At 40.5% G+C, this 26,942-nt stretch overlaps 2 protein-coding genes across 5 annotated transcripts in view; one reads left to right on the forward strand and one right to left on the reverse strand.

The window, feature by feature from the left end:
- The first annotated feature begins 1 nt into the window (after position 1).
- ITGB1BP1 (integrin subunit beta 1 binding protein 1) lies at positions 2 to 12,977 on the forward strand. Its single transcript, XM_034432068.3, has 7 exons — positions 2 to 363; positions 1,259 to 1,360; positions 6,386 to 6,464; positions 8,398 to 8,534; positions 8,937 to 9,029; positions 10,951 to 11,100; positions 12,739 to 12,977. The coding sequence occupies exons 2-7, from the start codon at positions 1,289 to 1,291 to the stop codon at positions 12,808 to 12,810; spliced, it is 603 nt and encodes a 200-aa protein (XP_034287959.1). The 5' UTR covers positions 2 to 363; positions 1,259 to 1,288; the 3' UTR covers positions 12,811 to 12,977.
- Positions 12,978 to 13,241: 264 nt separating this feature from the next.
- The window catches only part of ASAP2 (ArfGAP with SH3 domain, ankyrin repeat and PH domain 2), a 96,846-nt gene continuing 83,145 nt past the window's right edge, over positions 13,242 to 26,942 (reverse strand). For 2 of the 4 annotated variants that reach the window (XM_034432065.2, XM_087882405.1), the window contains 6 exons: positions 22,462 to 22,623; positions 21,244 to 21,403; positions 20,264 to 20,325; positions 19,536 to 19,642; positions 17,919 to 18,041; positions 13,242 to 16,564 (listed from right to left, as the gene is read on the reverse strand). In XM_034432065.2, coding sequence (XP_034287956.2) covers positions 16,490 to 16,564; positions 17,919 to 18,041; positions 19,536 to 19,642; positions 20,264 to 20,325; positions 21,244 to 21,403; positions 22,462 to 22,623 — 689 coding nt within the window. In that variant the 3' untranslated portion in view covers positions 13,242 to 16,489. The remainder of the gene's footprint in view (positions 16,565 to 17,918; positions 18,042 to 19,535; positions 19,643 to 20,263; positions 20,326 to 21,243; positions 21,404 to 22,461; positions 22,624 to 26,942) is intronic. The other 2 variants (XM_060689287.2, XM_087882406.1) reach the window with 1 other exon arrangement.

Below are 26,942 nucleotides of genomic sequence, written 5' to 3' on the forward strand. Positions count from 1 at the left end.
TGGTACCCGGAAGGAGAAGGAGAAGCGGGGCTGCTCTGGCCCCAGATGTCATTGGTCGCCCGGGCGTGGAGGAGTCGTTCCGCGTAATTGCGGAGCGCTTCGAAGGCGATGCCGAGTGGGAAAGTATCTGAGCTCAGGAAAGGGCGATTTATTTATTTATTTTTGTTATCTTTGTAGGTCTGTAGAATAGGGTAGGCTTTCCCTCCGCTTCTATTCCCAGAAAGGTTTGAGCCAGTCGGCTTCTTCCATTGGGGTGGTTGTTTCATCCAGCTGGTGATGCGGACAAGGCTTCACCGGGTGGATTTCTGCCTGTGATGCGGATTTTCGGGGTGCAGAAGCAAAAGGAGAGGGGGAAAAAAGAAGGTAATATCACGAATAAAACATTTGGAAATTAAGTGGGAATGTTTCTTCCCGCTGCTTCTCAAACTACGTTGCCCGGTTAACTCTTAATAAGGAGGATATTCTTCAAACTTCGGTGTTAAGCTTTAGCAGCATTCACACAACTCGCTGAATGACGAGCTAGTACTGTGGACGTTTCAGTCCCGGGCACTCGATAAACTCTCTTGTGTGATCGGTACTGTTCAGTCATCACGCAAATCCTGAAAATTAGATTCTTGAATTAATCGGGATTAGATTAAACTGTTGGGGACTGCACAGATCCAGCCTTTCTGTCAATAGGGGTAACGATAGTTTGGTATACAATCTCTTTCAGACGAAATTTAATTTGTCAATAGTACTAAGTAAAAGTTGACATTTGCTCATATTTTGCTTCCCAGCCTCTCAAAAGCTTGTGATTAGTCGAAGCATATTGGTGTAGACCAGTGGGCGTGGCTTGGTGGGCGTGGTGTGGCTTGGTGGGCGTGGCAGGGGAAGGATACTGCAAAATCCCCATTCCCTCCCCACTCCTGGGGGAAGGATATTGCAAAAACTCCATTCCCACCCCACTCTGGGACCAGCCAGAGGTGGTATTTGCCAGTTCTCCAAACTACTCAAAGTTTCCGCTACTGGTTCTCCAGAACCTGTCAAAACCTGCTGGATTTCACCCCTGGTGTAGACTCGTTTTGATATCGCTACTTTGTTGAAGGTAAAATATTTAGGCATTATTTCCCCCAGAGAAATATGCTGCTTTCTGTATTCTTTTGGCAATTTGAGTTCTAGCCAAGTGCAGCTGTATATCTCTGCAAAGCCCAGATAGTATGTTTTTAAGATTGCACTTTCAATTGTATAAGAATCAGGATTTTCTTTTCTCTCTTTACAGTTTTGGTTTTGATTGTGAATCAGTAAAAAAATGTTCAGGAAAGGAAAAAAGCGCCATAGCAGCAGCAGCTCACAAAGCAGTGAAATCAGTACTAAAAGCAAAGTAAGCTATACCTGATATAGTTTTATTTTAAGAAAGTGTACCTTAAAACATCTTCTGTTCCATCTATGGGTTAACCAGATGTGATCTTGCTCACTTTTGCTCTAGGGATGTTGTTTTTCAGCTCCCATCAGCTCCCATCAACCTAGTCAGGAATACAAACAAAAAAATTGAGGACCTGATCCTGTCCTGTCAGAAGCTAGCTAGAGTTCAACATACTTTCTGTGAACTTAGGGTAGAATGTATGTACCTTTCACATAGTTATATAGACATCTATGCCTCTAGAAGAGATGGGCAGCACATGTACTCATTGGGAGAACTCCTCAAACTGCGAGATGCCCCCCTCTCGCAGGTCTGGCCCTCTTCTTTATCGAGGGCCTATCTCGATGACGGACTTTGGAGTCCGGAGAGATGGCATACAGCAAAAAGAGGGTTATGGGGTTTTTTAGGGAAATTTCTTAATAAGATTTTAAGGGATTCTGGGAGGGGAATAGATTACGTGGGTTCGGGGGAAGACCCGCGGGGGAGGGTATCTGGGCCAGCCGTAGGGCATGGCATGGGAGGTGTGAACTCTGGGGTCAAGGAGATGATTAGATCTTATGATACAGATGCCCATAACATCGATACTGTAGGTGGGAGGGGCAGATATGGTGGGAGCAGGGGGCCACATCATCCTACGGGAGTACGTCCTCGCTGTTTACAAGCGGTGGCACACTCCGACCCTCAAAGCTCTTCTCGTTCCCCAGGTTGTACGGAACCTCGGGCCCCAGGCCTTCGGCTGATGCTGTGCAACGCCAGGTCCATGGTAAATAAAGCCCCCCTCATTTGTGATCTTATTCAGGAGGGGGGTGCGGACCTGGCGGGTATTACGGAGACCTGGTTGGGCCAGGAAGGGGGAGCCCCCCTTGTTGATATGTGCCCACCAGGTTTCCGTGCTTTCCATCAGCCAAGGTCTCAGGGGAGGGGCGGAGGGGTGGCGGTTGTTATTAACGAGGGTCTTGGACCAAGGGAGGCCACTGTTCCTCAGACGGCTGGATGTGAGTCCCTTCTTGTGAAGTGGGGTCATAGGGTGCAGTTGGGCTTGCTAGTCACGTACCTGGCTCCCTGCCATGTGGCAGCAGCCCTGCCTGAGCTGCTTGATGTTATAGCCGCGGTGGCTGTTGACACCCCCAGGCTTATGGTCATGGGGGATTTTAACCTGTCATCAGTTGGCGAGACATCTGAGGTGGCTCGGGAGTTCATGGCTTCCATGATGGCTGTGGACCTGACCCAGTTAATTTATGGCTCTACTCACATGGGGGGACACACACTGGACCTTGTTTTTGTCTCTGGACAGTGGTTGAGTGATCTCGAGATAGGGGATATAGTGATTGAACCCTTGTCATGGTCAGATCACTCCCTCCTTCGCCTGGACCTTCGAACCGCCACACCCCGCCGCAGGGAGGCGGAACCGACCAGGTGGTTCCGCCCCAGGCGCCTGATGGATCCTGAGAGATTCCAGATGGAGCTTGGGCCATTTCCTGAGGTTCTAGCACACGACTCGGCTGAGGACTTAGTGGCCGCCTGGGATAGGGCGGCGGCTGATGCTTTAGACCGAGTCGTGCCTTTGCGGCCTCTGACCCGGCGCCGGTCTCACCTGGCTCCTTGGTATACTGAGGAGCTGAGAGAGATGAAGTGCCGGAAAAGACGCCTAGAGAGCAGTTGGAGGGCTAGTCGTTCTGAATCCGACCGAACACTGGTAAGATCTCATATTAAGAATTACCTAGTGGCGATAAGAGTAGAGAAGAGTAACTACTTTTCTACTCTTATTGCGTCATCAGATAATCGCCCAGCCGCCCTGTTTAGGGTGACCCGCTCTCTGCTCCATCAAGAGACGCGGGAAGACCCCTTGGAGGGTAGAGCTGAGGATTTTGTACAATATCTGTATGACAAAATTGCTCAGATTCGTGAACAGCTAGACTCTGACTGGATTGATCCAGAGGAGATGACAGGGGCAGGTCCTGAGAATATTATTTGGGAAGAGTTTGATCCTGTGACTCCCGAAAGCGTGGACAGGATACTGAACAGACTAAATGCGACCACATGTTTATTGGACCCGTGTCCATCCTGGTTGGTACTGGCCTCCCGGGAGGTGACACGAGGCTGGCTCCAGGAGATTATAAATGCTTCTTTGAGTGAGGGTGTCTTTCCCACCGTCTTGAAAGAGGCGGTGGTGAGGCCCCTCCTCAAGAAGCCCTCCCTGGATCCAGCTGTATTAGCAAATTATCATCCTGTCTCCAATCTTCGCTTTGTTGCAAAGGTTGTTGAGAGTGTGGTTGCACGACAACTGTCTCAGTACCTGGATGAATCGAATTATCTAGATCCGTTCCAGTCGGGATTCAGGCCCGGGTACAGCACAGAGACAGCATTGGTCGCATTGGTTGATGATCTCTGGAGGGCTCGAGACAGGGGTTGCTCCTCAGTCCTTGTCCTATTAGACCTCTCAGCGGCTTTTGATACCATCGATCATGATATCATGCTGCACCGGTTGGAAGGGTTGGGGGTGGGGGGCACTGTTCTACAGTGGTTCTCCTTTCTCTCTGACCGGTCGCAGTCTGTGTTGACGGGGGCAGAGGTCGACCCCGAGGCCCCTTATATGTGGGGTGCCACAAGGATCGGTCCTCTCGCCCCTTCTATTCAACATTTATGTGAAGCCGCTGGGTGAGATCATTCGTGGTTTTGGGGTGAAGTACCATCAGTATGCTGATGACACCCAGCTGTACATCTCCACCCCAGACCACCCCAATGATGCCCTCAAGGTGATGTCCCGGTGCCTGGAGGCCGTACGGATCTGGATGGGGAGGAACAAACTCAGACTCAACCCATCCAAGACCGAGTGGCTGTGGTTTCCGTCGTCCCGATATAATCAGTTGGCGCCATCTCTGACTATTGGGGGCAAGTCGTTGGCCCCCATAGATGGGGTTCGCAACTTGGGCATCCTCCTGGACTCACGGCTGTCTTTTGAAGAGCATATGATGGCCGTAGCCAGGAGGACTTTTTATCAGGTTCGCCTGATTCGCCAGTTGCATCCCTTTCTGGATCGGGACTCGTTACGCACGGTCACTCACGCCCTTGTCACCTCACGCCTGGATTATTGTAATGCTCTCTACATGGGGCTCCCCTTGAGAAGCACCCGAAGGCTCCAACTGGTCCAGAATGCGGCCGCGCGGGTGGTAATGGGAGCAATGTGGCGCTCTCATGTAACCCCCCTCCTGCGCGAGCTGCACTGGCTCCCTGTGGTCTTCCGGGTGCGCTTCAAGGTTTTGGTTACTATCTTTAGAGCGCTCCATGGCTCAGGACCAGGGTACTTACGAGACCGCCTCCTGCCACCAATAGCCTCTCACCGACCAGTTCGCTCCCATAGAGAGGGACTCCTCAGGGTGCCGTCGGCCAAACAATGTCGACTGACGGCCCCCAGGGGGAGAGCCTTTTCTGTGGGGGCACCTACCATCTGGAACGGGCTTCCCCCGGAGTTACGAAACATCCAAGACTTACGCATATTCCGCCGTGCCCTGAAAACATTTCTATTCCAACAAGCTGGTCTGGCCTAACTCTCCCTTTTTAATTGGCTTTTAAACTGGCTTTTAAATTGGGTTTTAAACCTCTTTAGATAAATTTGGATGTTTTTTAATCTTTGAGCCTAAATTACTTAATCTGTTTCTTAATAGTTTTTAACTTCTATATGTATTTGTATTTATTATGGCTGTTCACCGCCCTGAGTCCTTCGGGAGTAGGGCGGTATACAAATATGAAAAAATAAATAAATAAATAAATAAATAAATCCAATAAAACATACCAACCTCTGAGGTTTCTGAGCAATGATATATACAGTATTGTTTCAGCCAAAGCCATGATTCCTAAAGAGGCTTAAGTAAGTTATCTAGACAAAATATTTCTTTTGTACAGTACTATTGAATTTTAAGATGAGCTGCCTATTTTTAAATGCTAATGCCATGGAGGAGGAATTGCTGAGAATGGATTATCAATGATGAATGAGATATTGCTTAGATTGTGTGAGGATTCTTTCAGAACAATTTTGCTACAGTATGAAAAAAGGAACTGGGGGAATGCTGTGGTGATGTTCATTGCAATGGAATAGGCAAAGTGACTCTGACATCAGTTTCTGCAGGATGGAATAGGGCAGGGTTGAATAAAAACACAATGTATTTGCATCAGGCATCAAGATCAAGTATATAAGGGTGGGATTTGCATTGATGTCAAACCAGATACCATTTGCCATGATCCTGGTTTGTTGCAGATGCCCCAGATTTTTTGGGGGGAAGGGGGAAATCATGCACCCCCACTTTTATCTTCTTCCAGGATATTTTATTTCAAGTTTTTAATTTATCCTACTTCATGTGATCTGTAAACATGGGCATTTTCTCCCTGTTTTGCCACGGTTCACTAAATTTAAATAAAATCAACTTTATAAAAAAAAATTTTCAGTAGCCCAAAGTAAATGCTGGGAGGCCATGAATTCTAACCCTGCTTTAGATATGTTGTAGGGAACATAGGAGGAGGAAAGAGTGTTAAGTATGTTTGCCGCCTTGAGTTATTTATAGAAATAAAGATGTGGGTTTAAAAAAAGATTTTGAACTGAAATTTCGTCCTCGTGGTTTTACTGTAGGTTTAAGAGTAGGAAGGTGAAATGAAAGTTCACTATGCAAATATTAATCATTAAAAAAAAACACCTCAATGTATGTAATGTTGATTAGGTGATTTTTGTAACAAATAGTGATTGGACCCCAGGATGATTAGATACTACTTTCTAATATTAAGATCTGATTATTTTCTTCTTGGTTTGGTGAACCTAAGAAAGGATCTCATCTTGCCAGCTGAATTTTTTTTTTAAAAAGCCCACATTAAAAAGGCATAACCTGTTAAATAATTAGAACATCTATGGTTGTAATGCATTTCATATTTAATACAGCAGTTTTCTTTTAAAAGGACAGGTTTGACCATAATAACTTCATCTTTCTCCTTATCTAGTCAGTGGACTCTAGCCTTGGAGGTCTTTCAAGATCTAGTACTGTTGCTAGTCTGGATACAGACTCTACGAAGAGCTCAGGTATGAAACTTGTTGTGGTGTTATATCTACAAGACTGTGTAACTGAGTACAGTATTTAAAACAGTATGCTACTATATGTGGGGATGTCTACATCTGGCATTATTTTTCAAAACAGAAAATATATTTTTAACCTTATCATCTCAGCTGGGTTTTGGAGGACTTCAGATACATTGTCCTGAGATTTAGAGTTATGCATACAAGGACTATGAAATTCCTTCTAAGTGATGTTAGCCATTTTAGAAGGCAGAATATAATGGTTAAGAGAAATGCAGTGAAGATCAGCAAGGATATTCTGGCCTTACTTAAGGCACAAAAAAACTGGTCCTTCCCTTGGGCATTAGGTCAGAGTGTAGGATAATCTCACAGAAATTAAAGTTACTGAATTGAATATGCAGAGCTTGACCTCAGTTACTTTGTTATTCTTTTATGTTTTGGATGTCAATCTGCAAAACGATTTCAGCTGAAGCAAGGCTTACTCCTGCTTCGTTTCTTGGTTGCCATTCAGAGGGGAGGTGGGAGAACATGGGGGGGAAACGCAGGAATGTGGTGCCTCAGCTGGCTAGTCACAACATCTCCCAGCCGGCATGTGAACCAAGGTCATTTCAATGGACATTTGTCGAAGTTGAGCAGGAACCTACACCTGGACTGATTGGCCCATGTGACCTGAGGGACAAAGGGGAGTGGAGAGGTCTTATTCTGTTAACTATCCTTGAGCACGGGAATAATTTAGAGCTAGCTTCATCTTTCTGTGTGCCAATATGATGTACTCAATAAAGGATCTCTTGAACCTGAAAGAAGTGTCAGGAGTCCTGACTCCCTGAGTTCATTACTTGGAATGATGACACTGGATATTTGTTTTGTTTTTTTTAATTCTTTTTCTGTTTCTAAGCAATTTAAGGTATCTTAACTCTCTAGAGTTTTATGAATTTGGCAACCATAACAATCAAATAAATATGGAAGACTAGTCTTGGGGAGGGAGACCTCTAAAAAAACCTGGGTTTATTCAGCCTTAATTCTTGAAAAGACGCAATGCTTCCAGAATACGGGTGCATCACAGAAATGGGTAAAGATTCTCCACTGTAGTGGATAGATTTCAGTTTTCAGTTGACTGAGAAAAATATACTTTGACAATGAAACTAATTTGAGAATGCGAGAGTATTTTTCTCATTAGACATCTTCAAGCAGGGGCTGGAGTGTTAAGGTGTCAGGGAATGTAGAGTTAATAGCTGTAAGCTGATGGAAGGTTGTAAGCGGAGGCAACTGAAAGCTGATGCAATGGGAATGATTCAGCATCTGGCATCGCCAGGTTAAGACTCTGGTCGGATCCACACAAGACTGCTACCCTTTTAAGAGGTGTCTATATATAGGTGACCATTTGAGGGCGTATCTCTCTCTCATTGTGTATCTCATTGCTCTCCTTGTGTCTGTAGCTGTATGATAAGGTATCTACCACGTATACGTCTGTATATATTTAGTTGTATATAAACCACTGTTAATTATCTAAAGACTCTGTGTGCTGTGTGCTGTGTTTTGCTCCTGGGTTTATCTCATAATACTAGTCATTCTGCAAAACTCTGACATAAGGGATGCTTTGGATCTTTTTAAGTTCTAGATCACCGGTGTTAAACTCGATTGCATGGGCCGGATCGTGACGTATTGTGACTTTTTTGTCTTTGTGGAGCTGGGGTGGATTTGGCCTGCACGTGACATATCTGACCTACAGGCCGCCAGTTTGACAGGCCTGTTCAAGACTGAGTAAGATATTGAACTAAAGAGGCTGCAAAGGTCTTCTGTCATGGTTCTAAAGTGATAATGTGAAAATAATGCTTAAAGGTGATTTTCTTGGTATAGAGCTAAAGAGTCCTTTTAATGTCTTAAGCAGCTTGATTAACAACTAAAAATGACTTAGATGTGTGTTTAAATGTGTTTATAGGCCAAAGTAACAGCAATTCAGATACTTGTGCTGAATTTCGAGTGAAATATGTTGGTGCTATTGAAAACCTGAATCTTGATGAAAGCAAGATTTTAGAGGGACCCCTGGACTTGATTAATTATATAGATGTGGCACAGGTAAAAATTGTCTATTTTAGCTAAGTTACTTAATCATGATTTTTTAAATGAGTTGAATGGATTTGCATGAATAAGCCATAAACTAAAATTCACACACCATAATGACAGGATTCTTATAATACTTCAAAGCAAAAACAATTAAGCTACATTGGGCTTAGTCTATATAAAGCAGTTGGCTTGCCAGTTATCTCAAGAACTTAGATACCGCATGCTTTTCAATTGCTAACAAAAAGTGCTTTAACAAAACAGAGAAGAAATAGGACAAAGAAAAAAACAAAGTATGAGAAATCCTTTTAACTGTAAACAGTTACAATTCTACGAGTATTTCTCTAATCCAAATAGAGCAATTTGCCATTTATGTTTTCATGTCAGAATAATTTTTTTTATATTTTTTTTCCAAAGCAAGATGGAAAGCTGCCCTTTGTTCCTGGGGAAGAAGAATTTATTATGGGAGTTTCCAAATACGGTATTAAAGTCACATCGCTGGACCAATGTGTAAGTAATGAATGGTTTTCAAACTTGCAATTGGCACTATTATAGGAGCAATATAAATTCTTTTCTCCTTCCTCTGGGTGATTCTACAATAGTAAGTTTGCACACAACTTTATGAAGCAGGGATGACGTTCTGTGGCCTGCATATTAGGCCACAAGATTCATTTTAGCTTATGTTGCTGACCTTTTGACTACCCTTTTCAAGAAGTAACCAAAGTTTACTAAAACAAGAATTGAAATGAATGCATGAAACCGCCAAGGGGCAAAATTCCTCTATTTCTACTTCAAATACTATCCAGAAATGACCCAGTTTTTCCAGATCTGCTGACTTGCAGCTTTCCTCTACCCCATGAAATTCAATGTATTTTCAGTAAAAACCTTCCGGTTGAAAAGGATCATCTACATCTGGCTTAATACAGAAAAGGTATTACTGTAATCTTCTTCCAAGCTTGATTGCATATTTGAGTCCCTGAGATTTATAAAAATGGAGTCTGACTTGTTGCAAAACATTGCACTTGACTATGTTGCAATGTTGGAATGAGAATCGAATCATTCCTCTTTCAGAATATTCTCTTCACTCTACCTGCCAATGTCCAGTTTTTTATTGCTCTTCTCCGCAAGAGATTTTCTGTCCCTAGGTTGAGTTCTAGTTTTGGCTTTCTCTTTAATTTCCCTACTACCTAGGGCAGTGTTGGCAAACCTTTTCGGCACCGATTGCCGAAATGGGAGCACGTGCGCCAGAAACTAGAAGAGCAGCCACCCGGAGCGCATTCGCATGCCGGAAAGATTATCTTCCGGTTTCCGGCACATGCATGCGCGTTAGCCATTTGGTCTTCCAGTTTCTGTCATGCATGCATGCACGGAAGACCAGCTGGCCAGTGCGCATGTGTAGGGCGGAAACCGGAAGATTATCTTCCCAGCATGCGCATGCATGGGTTTCTTCTGGTTTCTGGTGTGTGCGTTCAGCACGTGGACTAGCTGGCTGGCTTGCCAGAACCCGGAAGAGCAATGAGTGACAGTTCTGTGTGCCACTTCTGGCATGCGTGCCATAGGTTTACCATCACGGACCTAGGGTAATTTGAACATGTTGGAAGTTATTGCTGGTTCTCTGGATAGAGAACCAGCAATAGTAGCTGATTCAAGCAGCCCAGTCAACCAGCTGAATTTTTTCCTTAGGCATAGTCTGAACTTAAGACAGGTGGTGTGTGGCTGGAATTTCCTAAGGAAATTTAGTGAATGACTTATCCCTAAAGAAAAACAATTATATCGTTCCAAAAGTAATTATTGCATTGACAGTTTTTGTCTCTTTTCATTTATCCCTGGATAAAAGGGATTTCTTTTCTCAAGAGAGATGGATGTTAGCTAATGTTTGTTATTTTCTCTCATTATTTATTGCTAACAGATGCCCCGTACATTTCAATGTTGGTTGTCTTCACTACAGCACTAATTTAGGCTCCTAAACTTGTGGTCATCACTACCTTAACTGGTAACAGGAAATTAGATTTTGCTAGCCCAGGGGTCGTCAACCTTAAACACTCAAAGAGGCACAAAGGTCCTAAGCAGAAGCCCCCCTTCAATTCTGGAGCCAACCAGTAGTTCGGTTCCCCCACCATAGAGTCTCCTCCTAGCACGGCATCCTTCTTCCTCTACCTGTTCTAACTGAAAGCCCTATCAATTGTGGAGCCGACCAGCAACAGGGAGCCCCAGCAGAGGGATGAAAGAGCCACATGCGGCTCCAGAGCCACAGGTTGCTGACCCCTGTGCTAGCCTATGAGTAACTCTTCATAATAATAATTTCAGTAAATATGGTGTAGAACAAGTCTCTTTCCAAAGGCTAGCATTGAGGGTTTGGAAGTATTGGTGATACAGTGTCTTTTTTTTTTTCTCTTTCATGATAATTTAAATTAATTAGTAGAACTTTCAGGATGTTTTGCATAGACATGCACTCTACCTAATTGTCCGGATGGTCTGCTATGATGATGGCTTAGGAGCAGGGAAGAGTTTACTGGCGTTGAAGACAACAGATTCAAACTCTGAAGAATATAATCTTTGGATTTACCAGTGCAATAGTTTGGTAAGATTTATGTATATTTTAAAAAGCCACCTACCACACATTCTTGGCAAAATATTATTTAATGTGTATTGGGCCAATTCCTATTCATTATGCCCTAATGTGCACTAGTCCAAAATGTGACAGAATTGGTGTAAGATGTTGGGGTACCATATACATTTATGCAGGAGCAGGATTGTGACAGGAGTAAGTAGCCTGGTGCCCTTAGATGCTTTTGATGCCAACTGTCCTCTGTCCCAGCCAGCAGAGCTAATGGAAAGTACATACATAGGGGTTGTACAGGTAGTCCTCAACTTACAACAGTTCATGTGACTGTTCAAAATTACAATGGCACTGAAAAAAGTGACTTATGATCATTTTTCACACTTATGACCGTTGTAGCATCCTCATGGTCATATGCTTTACATTTGGATGCTTGATAGATCACATTTATGATGGTTGCATAAAGAGTCATGTGATCCCCTTTTGTGACCTTCTGACAAGCAAAATCAATGAGGAAACCAGATTCGCTTAAGAACTGTATTACTAATTTAACAACTGCAATGACTCACTTAACAAATGTGGCAAGAAAAATCGTAAAATTGCAGCAAAACCCACTTAACAAATTTCTCACTTAACAACATAAATTTTGGGCTCAATTGTGGTTGTAAGTTTAGGACTATCTGTAGTTCATATCACTTGGAGGGATATACCATCCCACTCCTAGACTACCGTGTTTCTCCGAAAGTAAGACCCTGTCTTATATTTTTTTGAACCGTGAAATAAGTGTTTGGCCTTATTGCCATGTGCTCAAAAGCCCGATTGGGCTTATTATCAGGGGATGTCTTATTTTGGGGGAAACAGGGTAGTAGTAAAAACAGTAGAATCATTATAACCTGTGCTGATCCTCCTCAGATATTCCTCAACTTAACAAGGACTGGAAGCAGGGGTGAAATCCAGCAGGTTCTAACAGGTTCTGGAGAACCGATAACAGAAATTTTGAGTAGTTCGGAGAACCGGCAAATACCACCTCTGGCTGGCCCCAGAGTGGGGTGGGAATGGATATTTTGCAATATCCTTCCCCTGCCACGCCCACCAAGCCACGCCCACAGAACTGGTAGGGAAAAATTTTGGATTTCACCCCTGACTGGAAGCTACCCCTAAGCGAGACAGTTGCACCAGATTTTGCCATTATTATTATTTTTTTTGACTATGGTTGTTAAATTAATTTGGCTTTCCCCATTGGCTTTACTTGTCAGAAGCTCCTTGGAGGGTCACAAATGGCGATCATATGACACCCCCCCCCCCCCATAATGCTGCAATGATCGTAAATACATGCCGATTCCCAAGCACCCAAATTTCGATCTCACAACCATAGGGAACATTATGCTAGTTTAAGTGCAAGTGCTGGTTGTGACTTTTTTCAGCACTGTCGTGATTTCAGCCACTAAACAAATGATCATAAGTCAAGGACTTCTCTGTATTAACAAAGAGCAGTTGATCATTAAACCAATTCTGCTCTTTTATATCCACAAGTTACATTCTTGCAGCCACTATTACACGTATTCAACTGGAAGCTGAAGAACATCCTGTAATTGGTACAGTAAAATGTTTTGTATGCTGGTGAAAACAAAGAGCTTCTTATTGTTTTCTAAAATGCAGGAACAAGCACAAGCTATTTGTAAAGTGCTATCCACAGCCTTTGACTCAGTTTTAACATCTGAAAAGTCCTGAATACTGTATTGATACGTCATCCTGAAAAAGAAGTTCTTCTTCCAATGACTTCAACTCCTGGAGAAAAAAAGTTCATAGCCGCTCAGAGTACTTTTTAAATTATTTTGGTATATGTTTAAACTATATATAATTTTGTCATTACTGTTATTAAACAATGGCACCAAAAATCCATAGAATGTTCTCTTAGTCTGTGCTAAATTACACTATTTTAACATTTCACAAACTTGAAAAAAATTAATGAAACATTTTCTGTCTAGTCACTGCACTTTTTAAATTGCCTTAGTTCTGTGTATATTTGACTGTTAAGAAAACAGAAGCATATCATGTAAGATTAGAGATAGGAAGGCTACATATGTTGTTAGATTTCACTCTTCCATTCCAGAACTCTCAATTGTGAAGGATATTTTTCACATAAACACAAAGAGTCAATATGAGGCTTAAAGTAGTTTATTTTTTCAGTCTAATGACTGAGTTAACAGAAGTAAAATTAATCATGCTCCAATTATAAATCACTGCCTCTAGACACTAAAAAATAAGAAATGGTCTTAGGTTATACAATGTATACAGTTGCTCTGCAACTAAACAATCAAAACCATCACATTAAAAATTATACATCTCAAGTAGCATTCTGAACTGCATTTTAAGTGTCTTATGCTCCTTTAAAAATGGTTAACACAGTAATCGTATGTGCTTGGTAACAGTTTGTTGAACATGGCCATCTCTGTTGTCAGTCATGAAGTCTGAATGACCTTACAGAGTTCAGCATATTTTTTTTAAAAAAAATACAGATTATCTAACCTGTCATGAGTTAACATTACATGTCACAGAAACAGTATTTTGAAATGTTTCTTACAAGCCTATCATACTGATGTAGTGTGAGAAAATACTCTTGTTTAAGATTGTCTAGTAGCCATAATCAAGTGTTCTTCAGGATTATCTGAAACTTTTAAATTAACTCCAGCCATGTTCTTCAGATTAATCATATCTTTAGGCAAATTTCCTGACTTTTATTTTTTGTTTGTTTGACAGCTACGTGTATTATTATAGATTCTATATTTGATAGTATCCTTGGTTTCAAAAGAAGTTTTGGCATTGGAAAACCATTTTAGTCCAAGCATCTTGGAGTACGTAGCTAGTACAGTTCATTGGATCCTACCCAGTGTGAAATCTGAGGCTAAAGCTTCAAAAGGCTATTTTGCACATAGTTGTTGAAAGATTCTGTGTTAAACACTGTAAGTAATGTGCAAAATAATGTGACAAATAATTTCCTTGCATTTGCCAGGCATATAAACAAAGAGTTGAAACCCAACTGAATTAATCAGCCTCTGAATAAATGTGTAGTGGCCAACTATTCTCCTAATATACATATATATTTCAATGGGAACTTTGAATATGCAGACTTAGCTTTAAAACATACAACAAAACTAGCTTGAAAATATTCCAGTTTGCTCCTCCATCACACTGCAACCACTCACATTGTTCTTAATATCAGCCAACTGATTTGCATCAATACATCTGACAAATTGCCTCAAATGTACCACTTCAGCAAGGCAACAGAAATATCAAGATCCAGCATTTCCCCCCATCCAATATAAATATACCAAAGGGTCCTTCCCCCATCTGTTTTCACTTCCACTAGCCAATATATACATAATTTCTGTGTCAGAAATTCAAAGTTCTCTTGATAAATCTAGAGATACAATAGTCACAAAACTTGTGATCAAAGCCAATGTGACCTGGACATTGATATTCTAATTCTATGCTACCAGTGCACGTTTTGGGTAGCATATGCAAAATAAAAACTGTTACAATATCACAATATACAGACATTAAAAGGACATAGCTATGTTCTGTAAGAGTCTATTCATTTTGAATTATGAAATCTATTCACAATTATTAACAGTGTTAACTACCATGTTCTAGAATATATTTCAGTACACAATGCGAGTCCACAAACAGACTGAACTGCTTGCCAGACAGCAGTGTGTACCTTAGCACAGGGCCGTTTGGATCAGTGACTATGACACTGTTAACCATAGCAATCTCAGAATGAACATACCACTATGTGCTTTACAACTTGTTTTCAAAGAAAAGGACTGTAAGTAATATTTCATAAACTTTCCCATTTAAATTTATCAGCAGTATCATCCTGGTTTCCCCCTCCCCCCCTTACCTCGAGGGTAATTAGTGTATGGCATAAAATATTAACTGCATATTTAGTATAGAAAACTATGACCTCATACTTATAAAACGAGGTAATCAGATTTCAGGTTTTAAAATATCTACACATCAAATTACTAAAATATTTCTTTAATGCAACTGAGGACATTCCTAACCAAGCATCTTCATGAATATCTATGCATATTACTTATGTTTGCTGCTCCAAGGAAGCAGTCTTCCACTGAGATACATATGAGGGCCACGTGCAATTTTTTTTTCTCGGACTGCTTTATCTTAAAGCTTTTCTCCTGACTTCATGCACAAGGGGAGATTGGCAGGGAGAATAATACCTTCTTACTTTCCCTCATAAACTGATAATATTCCTAATTTCTTCCTTTGTATTACAAAGGTATAAAATCTTAAATGCTATTTACCAAGTAAAGGTACTCAGACCTCCATTTGTGCCAGTACAAGCCTTCATAAGGAAACAGGCTATTCAACCAATGGGAAATTGGACTAGGTTATTAGATTCCAAACTATTTTAACTGTTGCTATACCACAGGTTTTGACCTTTTCATTGGTCTCAATTGTTTCAAGCCTGCCAATGCTGCTGCCTAATGCAGAGTCATTTTCAAGCACACATTGATCACCGCTTGGGTGTAGTCATGTTTTGTCCCTGTGCATCCATAACCCTTCAACAGGAGAAAAGGATTCTACTGTTCGGAGACATGGATTTTCTTGCAACACCTAATCCTTAGGTATCTTATCTGGGGATTCTAGATTCGTTTTTCCTGTAACAAAAATGCATGCTGTGTGAATGTGTACTTATACAGATTTCCTCAAATGTGGTTAATTATTACTTAGGACATTAAACAGGGCTGGGTTTCTATCACTTTCAGTCCTTTCCATCCATGCATTTAAAAGAAAATATGATTGAGATTGCTATTTAGAAGTCTTTGGCAAAAGACTTCTCCACCCCCATCCTACTTCTCTGATTAATGAACATTGTGGATGGCTGCGGACATGGATAAGAAGAAACCCCACCATGTCACAACCGAGGGGATGTTCTTATTTTTCTCAAAGATTTTTAATGTAGTAAATAAAATGAAAAGAAACTATCATTTTTTAAAATGAAATTTCAATTTTCAGTTTACTTACAGTCCCGAGACTGATCTCAAAAGCCATACTCGCCACAAAAGTTAAATACTTATTGTAGGCCTGACATTGGCACTAAAATGTAACACATTAGTGCAGTCAAGAAAGTAATCTAGCTTTCTTAATATGCCTTTCACATTATCGTGGATTTGGGTTCTTGTGTTTTTGCAGCTTTTGGCAATCATCACAAAACATTTTTTGAGTGGCTCTGTTGTTATATAAGTCCCACAGAAAATAATTTCAAAAACTGCAATAATGAAGATTCAACTATGTTATTTTGAAGTATCCCAGTGAGGCATTTGATGATGAACAGGGAATCCCAATGAAATCTAGAAAGGGAAACTTTCCACTTGCAGGGAGCTGTTTAATCAACAATAAAGTGCACAAATGATACAGGAAAAGCACCTTTCCGATTAGGGTCTCCATCAATATGCCCAATCTGAAAAAGATAAAATATTTTAGAGTAGTTATGAATTCAATATGAGGACAACAAATAAAACAAGTTTAAAATATTCACAATTCTTTTTAGCCATATAAAATTGTTTATTATTTATACATTGATTTTGTAAAATAAATTTTCACCTAAACATTTCTTGCTATTTTGGGACTCTGTCCCCAAAACTCTAAAATTTCAGCCAGGAACTAATTATGTAGGACCATAAGTACTGATGAGGGAATTTTACTGCATGGTAGAAAGGGTTAATTATATTGGGTAAATATTCCCTTCTTCAATGCTACAAGACATATCATATTGACCTAAAAGGAAACTGATCCTGAATTAAAATAATTCCCCCAAAAGGAGGTTTAGATTAATCTTGGATCTTCACTATATTCTCAGTAAAATCATGTAAGTCAGGTGTGTCAAACTTGATTTCATTGAGGGCCGCATCAGGGTTGTGTTTGAGCTCAGGGGGCCAGGGTGGGTGTGGCCAGTTCAACGTCACTTGGGGGCACCTGTGGTGGCCCAAGTTCTCTGCCAGTCAAAACGGGCTTGAGCTCCATTTTTGGCTGCGACGGCCTCCTGCAACCCTCGGCCAGCGAAAACAGAGCTCAGGAGGGCTGCCCGTGTCCCTCCCAAGCTCCACTTTTGTTCACATGGTGGGCTAGGACAATGGCTGGGTTCACTTCCACGTGCTGAGCTATAACTGACACAACTCCATTTTAGCCTAGACTTGCATACTGTGTCAACCTCACTATTCAGCTGTTCATTCAGCTAACCTATGTGCATAGTTTCCCCTGGCAAAGATCCAATTTTCTTGCCTGAACAGGAAGGAGAGCTTAATTGGTAGAGGATGAGAGGGAGGGGCTCCCTACTCTGCAATCCTCTCCCAACTCTTTAGTAAACAATCCTACAGCAGCAAAGTGAACCTAATGTGGAACTGGCTAACCAGGAACTTCCTTTCCATGTTCCACCAAGAGAGCAAGCAAGAAGAGCCTTTAGGAGCTGTCACTAGAAATTATCTCGGCACCTTGAATTAAATATTCCTAAATGGTGATTTCACTGAATTCTGGGGACAGCAGGATAGGGCTGGCTGGGGAGGATAAGAGAGCAAACGTTACCCCACTCCTGATTTATCCAGATATGAATTCCGTACAAAAGGAATAAAAAAAATATCTCCAGTTCAAATGAGAACTTAAAGTTCACGTATTTCATTTAGTAGATACTTCTGAAACAGACTGCTTCATCCGGGAAGTCAATTCTGTTGGTTGTTGCTTTATTTTTATAACTGCAGACAGCAAACCAGTAGAGTTTACGTCAATTATTAACCTCAGCTGAAAACAAAAATACTTACCCACCACTCCTGATCTTCCTCCCCGTCAACTATGATGACGTCACCTTCTGAAAATGTTAGCTCATCGGGATTATCTGCTACACAGTTATATATTGCTTTTACTCTTTTGGGCTTTGTTTTTGACTGTAATAAACAGAGATAAAAGGAACCTGGTGTTGAAAACATAGGGCAGACACCACAGAAATAGGCTACAAAGTGACTCTTCTCAAACAGACAGAAGTAGCAGACCCACAGGAAAAAACCTTAAACCAAATCAGGTTATTCGTCCATGTAAGTTGAATATTATCTATATTGGGTAGCAACAATTCTCCAGAGTTTCAGGTCAATTTTTTAAGGTTTATCTGGGTAGCTGAATAAACCTGGGACTATCATTCAAGCATGACATTTAATGTATTATTTTTCCCTAGTCATATTCTTCAGTACATTTGCCTTCTAGTACAATTTTTCTCACTAGCAAAGGTCACACATTGGATCAGTGCAGTTCTCAGATAGCATTCCATCATAACCACGATCGTTTCAAAAGTCAACAGCCACCACTTCTATTTCTGAGAAGCAAGACATCTCTCTTTGTAGGTAAAGCTTATATGAAGTAATTCCTTCTGAAACATGTAAAAGGGTTTTCTTCTGATAAGCTATTCAAATTCTGGACATTTTACTGAATGTTAACTTATTTTCTTTGCTTTTCTAAATGGGCATTGATTAATTGAAACAATATGCATGTACAGGTAGTCCTCTACTTATAACCACAATTGAACCCAAAATTTCTGTCACCAAGCAAGACATTGTTAAGTGAATTTTACCTCATTTTATGACCTTTCTTGCCACAGTTAAGTGAATCACGGCGGTTGTTAAGTTAGTAACATATTTGTTAAGTGAATCTAACTTCCCTATTGGCTTCGGTTGTCAGAAGGTGATCACATGACCCCGGGACACTAAAACCGTCATAAATACACGTCAGTTGCCAAGCGTCCATATTTTGATCACATGGCTGTGAGGATGCTGCAATAGTTGTAAGTGTGCAAAATGGACATAAGTAATTTTTTTCAGTGCTGCTATAGCTTCTGTCACTAAATGCATGGTTTAAGTTGAGGGCTACCTGTATTGGCAACTCCATAAAATACCTCAAAAATATAAACCAACCAGATAAAAAACACAAAAGAGAGCATGACATACATAACCAAGGACAATCCACAATGATTCAATGTTCTTCGCACGAAGACCAGCTGTCCAGAAGAGCAAATGACACCAGGACACGTGCCCAGAGAGGGCTCTGCATGCCACCTCTGACACACGTGCCATAGGTTCGCCATCACGGACATAGAGCAAAGTTTCACAGCTCGTTAGCTATATTTGCAACATACAAACATTTTTCTTTAAATAGTCTCAGTCCTCCGTGTGATTTCAAGCAAAAGTTCTTCTGAAGTGAGAAATACATAAAAAGCCAAACATACTTTCTTGTTTATTTCTTGGTCAAACTGAATGTATCTGAATTCAACGGACAAAAAAGAGGGCCAATGGATTCTGAAGAAATTAAGAGTCTGTACAGTGTCTTTAAATTTCAGCATGGAGAGCTGCCAACTGCAACCTTTTTAGAGAATGACATGCTTTGCTACTTACTATTTGTGACTTTCTTGGCATTGGTGCTGGAGGTTGGATTGGCACTGATATATTGGTAGAAGGGGCAATTTGAGATCCAGCAGTCTCAGATGCAGAGGAAGACTCAACTGTTATTAAACAAACAAAAAATTAAAGTTAACTTTAAAATAACAGACATCACTCTATTCTTAATTTCTCATGTCATTACTCTTGTTAATCAAGCCAATTTTTGTAGCGCTACAAAAATAGTCATCATGTCTCACATCAAAAGCCTTTAACCAACAAATAATTCTATTTATTTTATTCTAAAGAATTCTGTTCTATATCACTGGAACCCAGGGTGCAATTCAGCATGTACTAATAATGATTTAAAAATAGATAGGGAATGGCACCTACGTCTTGCTCAAATCCCTTGTTAGTAAAATCATTATATTCATCTTCTCTGCAATTCATTTTTCACAACTACCAAGAAAATACTGGGGAGATTAGTCACTGCCTCCAAAAATGGCAAAGTTGGATTGATGGCAAAAATGTTGTTGGGTTGTTATAGTGAACCCTTCTGTGCATAAAGCACAGCACAAAGCCCACATTGTGAAGTCAGCTCATGTACCTTTTGTTACATATGAAATAAGCATGTTGGTTAGTTCTAATTGAAATTGGAATTTTTGTATGTTATAAAACAAAACAAAAAACTTATTACAAAAAAAAAAAAGTGGAAATGAACAAGATAAATTTTTAAAAATAATTACCACAGGACTGCAGAGATCCAGGGCCCTTATTCTTGTTAGTTAAGTTCGATGATTTGTCAGTCCTATTTAAAAGGGAAACAAAGGTTATTCTCTTATCATTACTTCCCATTTAGCCCGTCGTCATCATCCCATTTATTTTCTGAAACAATATTCAGCAGTTATTCTGTATTGCACTTTTAAACGTATCGACCAATGTTCAACCTCATCTTAAATATCTCCTCAAAATAAATATCTGACAAATTATAACAATAACAGCCAGAATGTTCATAAATGATCATTCTACCGACAGAATTCTAGAAATTCAAGTTGCCACGCCTGGAGAAGCCTTAGGTTAAGGAAGGCTTCTGCAAAACTTACAGGCAGTACTAGATTTCACTGCCTTTTTAATCCTCCCTTCAACTTAATTCTCCCCATGCACAGCAAACTATGAATTGGAGGTTTTGGAGAAAGCATGTCACAAGGAGAGATGCAATTTTGTTTTCCAAACTACACTTCTCTATTTAACTGAACAAGTAACAGAAACCAGAGGTAACGAGAAAATTCTGGTCAGCCTAATCCCTTTTTACAATATTTCTAATAATGCTTCTGATTGTCTCCAGTGAACCTCACAAGACTGAGATAACAGGAATTTACATAAAAATAAATATTACACCACAGATATTCTCAAGCATGACTTCAATTGAAGTCTGATGTTTTTTTTCTCATGACAGTAAGAGGTGATATCCAGACTATTCTTCCACAATTTTCTTATGAAAGGTTACCCACCTCTACACTCCCTACTTTGAAGCCTATCCTGTCAATGTCTTTTTTCTGCTTTCCCTTGTTCATCCCTTAAGAACGAATTAAATCAACAGAACAAAACCTTGAAGAGCATCCACTCAGCAGAAAGTGCAAATCATTAGTACAGTTTAACATTCAGCCACAGTTTGAGCATATCTTTTTTTAACCAGAATTTTTAGAATGTGTATCTCACAAATTACCCAGAAAGAGGCTTTTTCTGAGATATTCGACTTGGAGGCTGTGGAGGAAGTGGTGGCAGAGCAGGTTTGGTCTGTGGTATAGTTGGTTGTTTTGACTGCTGGTTCAAAGCTTCAAAACCACAGGCTGCCTTTGCAGCTGGAGGTGCTGAAGAAAGGATGTCTATAAAAATGCATGGACAACAGTATTCGGATGATGAATGCTGGAATGCTTGAAACAAGCCCCCCCACCCCACCCCACCCAATAACATAATGCTTTAGAAACTTGTTTTATTAAAAAAAAAAACAGAGGAAAATAATCTTCCCTTTATACCAAAAATGAAGGCTCAAGACTCAGGCTACAATCCTAAATACACTTTTCTGGAATTAAGTCCAATTCAATGAAATAAGAATATTTTTGCATATACATGGAAGGATTTGAATTGTAAAAAGCTAATTGTACACGGTCTTAGGTGTTGGATACATTATAGAAGTGATTTCTTGCAACTACTGCGGGCGAGTTTCGAGGAAGCAGGGGAGGACCCATATGTGGAAGACGAACTCAGGGAGGGGGAGACAGTTTAGTTGTCTCATTTGAATACACTCACTTATGGGATAACTACCTGCAACTCATTATATTAAGATAGTATGGACAAAATATGCAGAGTGCATGCATTCAGTAACAAGCTCTTCAAAATTCTTCACTGTTTTTACTGCAAGAGACTCTCATGGCTGTCCCTCTGGAAAATCATACACTGAAAGCTAAACTAAGAAAAACCTGATTAATTTAAGACGCTTACAGGAGGTTAATTTCATGGCTGGTTTATACTAACCTTCCTGAGAGGTGTTTAACATCTTTTTAAAAAATGTATTTGTTCAATTTCTATAGCTACCCATCTCAGCCAGGATCATCGCATCTGTAATAATATTTTCCATGAAATATACACAGCCCGGGTACAATTTCAGAAGCAATCAATAGCAGACCATCCCAATGCACAATCAAGATATTGAATAATATTGTATACAGTCTTTTAAAATGTGTGGACAGTCTGAACTCTTTGCAAAGCTACCCGTGTTCTCAGCCCGGCTTGAAAAAAATTATGGATATTCAGAAACTATGATAGCAAACCTATGTTCACCAGAGAGAAAGAAGAATAAGAATGAATTGTGGAATGGACAGTCAAGGCCAACCATGATTAGATGCAGCAAAAACCAAGAAAGCAGCGGAAAGAGAGAACATACTTGTAGATGTTACACGCAATGGTGGAACAGGGGGATGGACAGTTGGTGGATCTGATGAAGACCTTTGCCTGCTTATGCTTTCCATTCCTAAAGAATTTGTCTTCCACAGTGTGTTCGATGAAGGAGTTGTCTGAACAGCACTGCCAAGAAATGAAGACTGAACTAAAAAGAAAGGAGAACACTGTATTATTATTATAATTATAGTTGGCTGTGAAATGAGCAGCTCTACTTCAGTGGACTGGCTGCAATCCAGAAGTACACGTATTTTTTTTAAAATTTGATTTATATGCCGCCCTTCTCCGGAGACTTAGGGCGTTAAGCAATTTCAGATTTAAAGAAAGATAGGGCCATTTCTAAGGCACCGTTTGGACAGGTATAGCTGTCATGAATCAAGTGACATCTAGGTCTGGTTCAGGTATTACAAATGCAGAATACCTCACATTTGATGTGCCAGGCCAACATTACTCCAGTAATGTCCTTTTTTCTATAATCACGTTTTCAATATGAGCATTTAAAGCACAAATGTTTTCACTGGTACAATGTACTCATGTTGAACTGTATTCTGAAATCATGTTCATTTGCAAGAACAAAGAGGAAAGTTACTGATGGCATCACAGAGAGGGATGCAGGTCTGCATTTTTTTAAAAAAATTGGAACAGAGCTTCTGGATAACTGTGTGCCAGTTAGTCAATTCAGCTACGGCTCTCTATGGAGTCAAAACTTCCATATTACTTTCAAGCAGTAATTTTCATCAGGGCACATCATCAAGATGTAATTATATTCCTTCATCCAATTTGTTTAACACACTTTTAAAACACAGAATTATTGATGCATTATGCAGTTTTAGCTGATTTAGTCAGTATCACAAATGGTAGTATAAATCATGCTATTTAAGGAAATGGATAAACCAGGCAACTGAATTAGGATGTACAGGGAATACAATTGCTTTCTCTTATCCCAGTTGGTGAGCTGGAACTTTAAATCTTCTGATATGATATGATGGCAGACAAAGCAATGATAGTTGCTCCCACTTCCCATAATTTCTTTTTTCACATTTTTGTGGCAAGTCAGTCGCCGGATATGCCACAAAACAGATATGTAAAGGGGCAGATGACAGATGAGGAAATGAATTGGCGAGTCAAACAACTGTTATGTTTCCGGTTGCATCAGTTATCTTAAGGATTTCCGATCATGTCACAGTTAGTAAGGTGGGGCAAGGAGTGTTATATATGTGAATTCATGAATCACTTCTTTCCTGATGATGTAACAATAGCTAAGAAGTATTTTACTGATAACTCCTGAACTGTAGTAATTGGTTTTGAAAAGCAGGAACAATAGCAAGGAAAGCTGCAAAGTTCGTTAGCTAATGATGAGCAAAAGCAGCAGCCTAGTTTGCTGATAGGACCTATTTAGTTTGTGAATATAACCTGCCTAAATCTCAAAGAAAAAGAAAGGAAAACCCAAACTGATCCTGGCTGGGCTTCTACACACTTAAATGCTGTGATTTCATTTTAATTATCTGTCCTCACAAAAGATTAATTAATTAAAAGTTTGCTCCTAGAGGTACAGCACTATATTCTCTAACAGGGAGGTGGACACGGTACTATTATTATACCACAAACTCTAGGATCCCCCTCTCCTTTGGATGACCCGGATGGCACTACAGGACAATAGCTTCCTGTGGGCACAACTTCCTGACCCTGACCTCCCAGGGAGATGGACTCGGCATCCTCCATTCAAAAAGTTGGATGTTTTGCCATGCCAACTTTATTTTTTTGTTTCTGAAGAAGAACCAAGAGCTAAGAAAAAAACCACTTACATCAATCATCCATTTGTTTCAAAATGCCCACACCTATTACCTCTCAAAGGTAATTCAATTTTCAAAGTGCTTTATTGTCCCACCTTTCTGAGCTCTCAGTAGGCAGAACAATGACAAAATCCTCATTTTACCAGAATGGTTGTCATAAATTCTATGTTTTGGCGACAATATTATCTTGAAGAAAGAGCAAAAAATACATTAAAAATTGCAAAACAGAAATACGTAGCCAGCAGCCTTGGAAACACGTCAACCAGCTAGGGAGCTATTGTTGCTGCTCATATGCAACCTACATATAGAACATATAGTCCCCAATTCCCGGGCTGTGGCCCGTTGGGAACTGGGCTGCATAAGCAGTGGGCAAAGCTCAATTTGCACAAGCGGCGTGCTCGTGCACCCCCTGCTTGTGTGGAACCATCCCCTCCCCCCACTCCCCGCCACCACCAGTCTGCAGAGCCAGAGAGGTTGGGGACCAGTGGTGAAATGTAAAATTTGTTACTACTGGTTCTGTGGGCGTGGCTTGGTGGTGGTGGTGAGTAATGTGACTGAGTGGGCGTGGCCAACTTTTTTTTTTACTTTTAAAACCATTTTTTTACAACCTCTTCGACTGATGAGGTTGTAAAAAATGCTTTTAAAAGCCTCTGATGATTCCAGCTGAATTGCCTGATCGTCAGAGGCTTTTTTTTTCTTTTAAAAGCCTCTGACAATCCCAGCTGAGCCACGCAATCATCAGAGGCTTTTTTTTTTTTTTACTTATTTTCGGCCGAAGAGGTTGTAGAAAAAAATGCTTTTAAAAATTAAAAAAAAAAAAAGCCTCTGATGATTGCACTGCTCAGCTGGGCATGGGGGGGGCAGGGATTTTTGCTACCGGTTCTCCGAACCACCCACCACCCTCGCTCCGGTCCGAACGGGGAGCATTTCACCCCTGTTGGGCACTATTGATATAGAACAGTGATGGCTAACCTTTTCCGGACCAAGTGCCCAAAGCGTGCATGCATGTGCAAATGCGCACACGTGTGCCTGAGCCCCCGAAATGCAATTCATGCACAGCCCCTGCATATGTTCAGCCCCCCGCGCATGCGCGGCAGACCCAATGACCAGCTGGCCAGTGGGAGGCACACGTGCATGCACGGCGGAGCTGAACTAGGGCGATGGCTTGCGTGCCCACAGAGAGGGCGCTGCGGGCCACCTGTGGCATGTGTGCCATAGGTTTGCCATCACGGATATAGAGGATGGAGAAATGTTTCTAAGCTCATCCCTTGCAATGAGACACACACAGAGCATATACAACTTCCACTCCATCAGTGGAAAGAGACAGACATGACCCTGACACACTCAAGACCTCTGACATTCCTTGAGTTAAAGATTAGATGCACTTCTAAGACCTTCACAACTGATTTACATGTAATCCTCAACTTACAACCATTTGTTTAGTGACCATTCAAAGTTACAACAGCACTGAAAAAAGTGACTTATGACAATTTTTAAACAGTTACAACCACTGCACCATCTCCATGGTCACATTATCAAAACTCGGACGCTTGGCATGTATTTTTAACAGTTGCAGTGTCCTGGGGTCATGTGATCATTTTTGCGAACTTCTGATGATGAGAAAGCCAGATTCACTTAACAACTGTGTTACTAATTTAACAACTGCAGTGATTCACCTGTGGCAAGAAAGATAATAAAATGGGGCAAAACTCACTTAAGAACTGTCTTGCTTAGCAATGGAAGTTTTAGGCTCCACTATGGTCATAAGTAGAGGATTACCTGTATATGCTCAGACGTTGTGAAGAAGAGAAAGAAGTTATCTATCTGAGTGCATATTCTTGGTGTAAAAATAGAAAGCACACAAAGCCCTCCAAGGGAAAAATTCAAAGTGACCTTCAGATATTTTCAGCTATTAAACTTTACGTTGTACTTCTGGATTTTAAACTGATTTTCAATGTCATTTCTTGAATAAAACACTGAACCAAAAGGAAGATCTGGACAAAAGGCTGAAATCTGATTGCTCTTATTCATAAATTATACAACACTGTAAATTCATGTTGAAAATCAGATGTAACCCATTATGTGGAATAGTTCCAACTGGTAGGGAGTGAAAATTCTTCCTTTTTTCCCTTCTTGTTCCTTTTCTGTTTGGTTTCTACATCTTCAATTGAGCATTTGACCAAATCTAGAATATTATTTCCCAAGCTGACAAACATTTTTCCATGATTCTTTGTACAACTGATGCACTTACACTATCAAAGAAAGCCACTAAATTAAGGAGCCTCTCTAAACACAAGCCACATATTGTAGACAATAATCTCTACTGTTAATTATTACAAGATCAGAACTGCAGAATTTGTGACAAGGTCCAGTTAGAGAAATTGAAATCTGGGGAGATTTAGAACAGTATAGATTTGCAAGCTGCACAGCATATATCACATTTATTTCCAAAAGAAGTCATTTATACATAACAATTTGATCACTAAAATCAGTAGGAAATAAGTGGTAGATCAAATATCCTACTTTAGAACAGAGTTGTTGTTCATAGCCAGTAAATCCAAATTTCTACATTGAGAAATGATGTAAATATTTGTATTGTTGATGGCATTTAGTTCTGGCTTTTACATTCATTTGCATCTTCAAATAACACAATTAATGGAACCATTTGTTGAAG

This window comes from Pantherophis guttatus, chromosome 1 (genome assembly GCF_059756535.1).
Source record: "Pantherophis guttatus breed Tessera chromosome 1, ASM5975653v1, whole genome shotgun sequence".
In the NCBI taxonomy this organism is placed as follows: domain Eukaryota; kingdom Metazoa; phylum Chordata; class Lepidosauria; order Squamata; family Colubridae; genus Pantherophis; species Pantherophis guttatus.

Bases quoted from the DNA above. Each gene is read 5' to 3' on its own strand.
- ITGB1BP1 (XM_034432068.3), top strand. From the start codon at position 1,289: ATGTTCAGGAAAGGAAAAAAGCGCCATAGCAGCAGCAGCTCACAAAGC. The intron at 1,361-6,385 runs GTAAGCTATACC...CTCCTTATCTAG, and splicing joins AAATCAGTACTAAAAGCAAA to TCAGTGGACTCTAGCCTTGG. The intron at 6,465-8,397 runs GTATGAAACTTG...ATGTGTTTATAG, and splicing joins AGACTCTACGAAGAGCTCAG to GCCAAAGTAACAGCAATTCA.